This window comes from Carya illinoinensis, chromosome 3, assembly GCF_018687715.1.
Source record: "Carya illinoinensis cultivar Pawnee chromosome 3, C.illinoinensisPawnee_v1, whole genome shotgun sequence".
Classification (NCBI taxonomy): domain Eukaryota; kingdom Viridiplantae; phylum Streptophyta; class Magnoliopsida; order Fagales; family Juglandaceae; genus Carya; species Carya illinoinensis.
This window is the reverse complement of record NC_056754.1, coordinates 6,762,732-6,767,965: the sequence shown is the minus strand read 5'-3', so window position 1 is coordinate 6,767,965 and position 5,234 is coordinate 6,762,732. Positions and strand designations below refer to the sequence as shown.

Sequence of the window (5,234 nt, the reverse complement as noted above, 5' to 3'; positions counted from 1 at the left end):
ATAATACTATATATCTTACTCTTATCTCATTATATAAAATGTGTTACTTTTAATTGTATTTGTATCGATACTTGTTTTTTTTCGAAGAAGACGTCAAAGTTTGATATATAATATCACCACATCCCAATAGGATAAAAATAGCATAAGAGTGCGACATGTATAATTTTTAGAGTGCAATATAATAAGTTTAGTATATATAAAATCTAATCTTTATATAAATATTAGGATCAAGATGCTTTCAAGTTTAAACATCAAGGTCTAGAGTGAAAAAAAGATAAATGTATAGATGTATGAAGTGAGTTTTACGATATATTAAAAAGTTAGTGATGTTGCTCACTGAAGACAGAATAAATGTTATAAAATAGGTGACTCGCTCTTTAAATCATAAAATTCGAACAAAAATTATATATCAAAAAAATCTTTAAGGATAAAAAGAAGAAAAATTTTATATACTATACTACTATTCTACCCTGATTCTATTATATAAGATATGATATATTTATTATTATTAAATAATTATTTATTAAATAATTTTTTTATCATTTAACGACAATAAATATGTCTTATTATATATGGATAATATGAAAAAAAAAATGCTTTCGGTGCCCGTAATGAAGCTGTCCAAGCCCAAAGTACATTAAAAAACTAGTTATTGGGCCCACGCTGTCGAGCTTGCGTTGGTCGCCATTCACTTACTGTCCAGAAAAAGCCCAAACACACAGATGTACGTATAAATCTTCTTCTTCTTCTTTTTTTTTTTTTTTTTTTGGATGTAGGTATAAATCTTGAATATTAAAAACAGAGCTGTTCTATTTCTTTTTGCTTTTTGTAGGTAATAATTCAGGTCCAGGATATTAGTAGAATATACAGGTGGCACATATAAACTAGAGAAAAAGTCATCTCAATACTCGCTTTGGAAAGAAAAGCAAGAACCATATATACAGTATATTCTCACACTCGTTAGGAGGGCTTTTGGCAATGCATATATGAACTAAAAGATCATAGATTAATCATTAAATCTAAAAGAGAACCGGAGAAGGCCAGGCAGCTCATTCTTCATAGAATATTCTCAATCGTATAACCAAAAGGGATTGCCAAATCATGGAGCATGCAAGCCTAATTAATGGCTACAACTTTTGTTCTTTATTCCAATCATGGTTGCATATAGCCAGCCATCTCTTTATTATATATACACTTCAGCAACTCTTTATTCCAATCTTAGTCGCATATGAAGAAAATAACATAAAAAAAAGAGATGGCTAAGTTATTGAATACAAAAAAAAATCGTTTAAGAAGTGTAGCTCATAACTAAAGTTAGATTACTATACATGCCTAATCTAATGAAAATTGACGATTACACAAATTTAGGCAATTATCATTGTAAATTAGCAAGGCCACGGTCCAACTCTCCTGACCCCTACGGGCAGTGTTGGGCTTGAGGCCGGCCTTGCCAGCACTGGATCTTATTATTGCCTACAGCTGGGCGTGATGAAAATACGGGGCCGAAAACCCAAACCCAACCAAACCTGTTCAACTCGCCCAATCTACACGCAGCATCAGGTGAGGTATTAGACGTTTCTCGAGTTGCGTAAGATGTTTCTAAAGGCACCCGGCGACACCACTCTCCCGAATGTCCTAGACCAGTGTAAGTCCGACGTAATCAAGGCAATATCAGTAAAAAGCATGCATACAATTGGATGTCGGTGAAAAAACAAATATAACAAAAAAGACAGAGGATAAGCCCTTACTCAAGTTTCTGGATTCTCTTCGATCTCTCTCTTCCTGAGCTTCTGGATTTTCCCCGATCACTGACAGAATATTAATAACGAAACCGCAAACGGTTCGAAGCAGCTGCAAGAGAGCAAACAAACATCATAATCCATGTTCCATATGGTTGATAGTGTAGTTGGGCACCCTTTTAGGCGCTTCTTCTGGAGCCCTCCGATCTTCCGAGAATGGTCTGTACCAACGGCCTTAGTTGACTGGCTCGAATCCCCCACTGCTCACATCTTCAAGATCAGCGTCCCAGGTACCACGCCGTCTCTCTGTCTGTCTTTCAATTGAATTGATGGATGCTCTCTGTTAATCGGGTATCTTATTGTTTGCTCTCATATGCTACGAAGTTGACTAGATGTATGGTTTATCTTGTATAAGCAGCTCTTCCCCTCTCTCTTAATCTTTAAATTTTTAGTGTGAAATTGTGAATCTTTTGTGGGTTATCTTAAATGGTTTTCTGGTATATATAATTTCGACGAGATTATACATATAGAGTTTGCTCTGATGGCTCTTCTCAGTTGAGCAAGTTTATGTGAATAGGTTTCAGCAAAGATGACATACAGGTGCAGGTAGAGGACGGGAACATCTTGCGCATAAAAGGAGAAAGCGGGAAAGTGGAGGATCCCCATGAAAAAGACGCAATTTGGCATGTAGCCGAGAGAGGCACCGGCAAAGGGGGCTTCTCCCGGGAAATTGAATTACCGGAAAATGTGAAGGTGGATCAGATTAAGGCTCAGGTGGAGAATGGCATTCTCACTATTGTTGTCCCAAAGGATACAACCCAAAAGTCATCCAGAGTTAAAAACATCAATATCACTAGCAAACTCTGAGCTCCAAGCTTCTAGCTTAATACGGTTTGAATAGCTGTGTATAATGTATTATGCATGTGTGAATAATGGTGCATGTGTACTGTATAAGATGCACCCCCTCTCCCTCCTCCTCCTAATTAGATCTCTTTTTTGTAATATGTAAATCTTCACTGTTTTCTCCTTTCTTCTCTGTTTTATCACCAAAACTAGCTTGAGATGGTTTGACTGGATTTTCATCCCACTAATCACCATTAATGGACCTAACCTACCAAGCAAGCCGGCCGGCAAAGTTCTTATTCCTTCCGCCCGCAATCTTGATGGATGATTTCTGTAGCATTTATTTTATGGTAAGGTTTGTCCCCATAAGAATCTTCCAACTCAATCTACCTATCGATTAAACCCAAGAGTTTGTTGACGAGACTAAAACCTATGGCGTCATTTTCCCAAAGACATCATAGCACAAGTTGACCAGATTCTTGTAAAGTTCAGACTTAAGAGCGACACAAGTTGAAAGACCAATAAGATTGAGATCCTCCAGAATTCTGAAAGAACTATATATAGAACTTCGATACCTCAGAAGTTGGTTTACAATTTGTTTTTCTTTTTAGAATCCTTAAATTAAGATCCTGATGAGTTGAATGGTTTGGGACAACATGGTGGAGTCCATAATGGGGGCAATTAGCTCTTGCTTTTGGAAGGACGGCCCTTCGCTGCAACGATATCTGGTCCCTCGATCTCTATGGAAAAAACTTAGCCCTAGCTGAGTGGTCCATGCATAAAACTTGAATATGTGCTTCTGGATCAACATTTTAACATAGTGTGACTGAATTAAGTGGGCTAGGGATGGTTATTAATAAATTGGGCTGGGCCTCATTGTGGAAAAAAATATTCAAAGACAATACCATACCCATTATATGTGTTTTGAACTTTTTAAGGATTCAAACACCATAAAACTGACAGCAAGAGTTAATATTTTAATTAAAGAAATTATATAAAAATAAATTCATAACACGACGTGATGTCTTTATCTTTGTAATACTTTTCTTTCAATTATTGGGAGGACCAGAACTTAAATATTTATTATGATTAAAGAAATAGACACAATGTGTACATTCCATAATATGGAATGTTATCCTTACAATATTCATAGACAGCATCAACTGTTATGTTCATCTCTAGAATGTAGACAGGTTTTGGGAGCACAGAATCTCTATGGGTCCAAGGATCTTGCTCAATTCTTGTTGATCCACATCAACAAGTGTAGACTGGAATATGTTGTTATTTCTTTCCTTTCCTTGGGAAAACAAGTGGTTACTAAAATCTCTGAGTTGGTCCAGCAACTGGGCCCTTTCATTAATTCATCCCAAGACTGATAAAAAGAAAGCAGTTGAAGAAACGGTAGGTGACCCAATCAATATACAAAGGCACGGGTACTTGACATTCTGCCAACAATCTGTTGACACGTCGCATCCCTGGCTGTATGTATATTGTTTCTTCAAGAGCATTTAAAATGTTGGTTTTTCCTTCCCTGAATTGCTAATGGCCCACAAACGTATCGCATTAACCGACCAGTCGAAGCTTCACTTTTGCAACAGTCGGTGACGGCTTTCGCATTCTTCTTCCCAGTTCCCACCACACAATCATTCGGCTGTCTGATTCTCCGATCGGAAAACCTTCGAGACTAGTTTAAAAATGGCTGGAGACAAAGTTTTTAAAAATGGTGGATTATTTTATACTCATATTATTGGTTTGGTGTCGTAATATTTAATAAATTCTGGATTATTCCTTAATTAAAAATAATAACAAAAACATGATTATTATGTTTTACTATCATTACGTTTGTGATCATTTCTTGCACATAGAGACAAACGGCTGAATTTTTGTCATTTTATTAGTGACAGAATTAGTAATTGTGTTGAGGGCGGCTAACTAGAATAATAATAGATATAATTATAGGGTTATAAGTATTATGTATTTTTTTTGAAAAAGAGTGAAGTTTATCATTATAAAATAATTTTTTTATGTGACTTATAGATTTACTTTTTTTTTTTTAAAGGGAGTAGGCGGAGCTTTCATATCCTAAAACTACTAACATTATTTCTCTTATATAAATTAAAAATAGATTGAAAAATCATAAAAATATAACTATATATAAAAGTATATCTTGGTAATTTGCTATGTACATGTAGAAATAAAATTATAAAAACGCAACTTAATATATGTTTTATATTCTAACGATAATGTTTCATAGAATAATATTCATCTATTGTTATTTTTGTAATAAAATATTTTGAATTTATTTTCTTCATATAAACTATCACTAGATCTTTTAAAATGTCATCTTTTATTCTAGTATGTAAACTACTTTATTAGATTTCATGTAAAATTTAGATATTTTCGTATCACATTAAATTTATAATGCTATAATTAAAAGTTTACATAAATTCTTTTCTTACTCAATGAAGTCTATAGGATAAAATCTCGCAACTATTTTTTATATAGGTCATCGACCTTAAATAATTTTTCTTATATTTTTACTTTAGATTTCATATTAAGAAACTCAATATTGTATAACAAAAATTGTTGAGATCCATATATATTAATAAACTTATTATTTCTCCTAAACTTAATTTTAAGTTTAATTTTAAA

The 5,234-nt window shown here is 34.0% G+C and overlaps 1 protein-coding gene across 1 annotated transcript; it reads left to right on the top strand.

The window, feature by feature from the left end:
* The first annotated feature begins 1,702 nt into the window (after positions 1-1,702).
* LOC122303375 (15.7 kDa heat shock protein, peroxisomal) lies at positions 1,703-2,815 on the top strand. The gene is made up of 2 exons (XM_043115137.1): positions 1,703-2,029; positions 2,317-2,815. The coding sequence occupies exons 1-2, from the start codon at positions 1,882-1,884 to the stop codon at positions 2,604-2,606; spliced, it is 438 nt and encodes a 145-aa protein (XP_042971071.1). The 5' UTR covers positions 1,703-1,881; the 3' UTR covers positions 2,607-2,815.
* Positions 2,816-5,234: the final 2,419 nt, after the last annotated feature.

What these genes read in the sequence shown, in the direction of transcription:
- LOC122303375 (XM_043115137.1), top strand. Translation starts at nt 1,882, where the DNA reads ATGTTCCATATGGTTGATAGTGTAGTTGGGCACCCTTTTAGGCGCTTC. An exon ending in CTTCAAGATCAGCGTCCCAG is followed by an intron (nt 2,030 to 2,316) that starts GTACCACGCCGT and finishes TTATGTGAATAG; the next exon opens with GTTTCAGCAAAGATGACATA.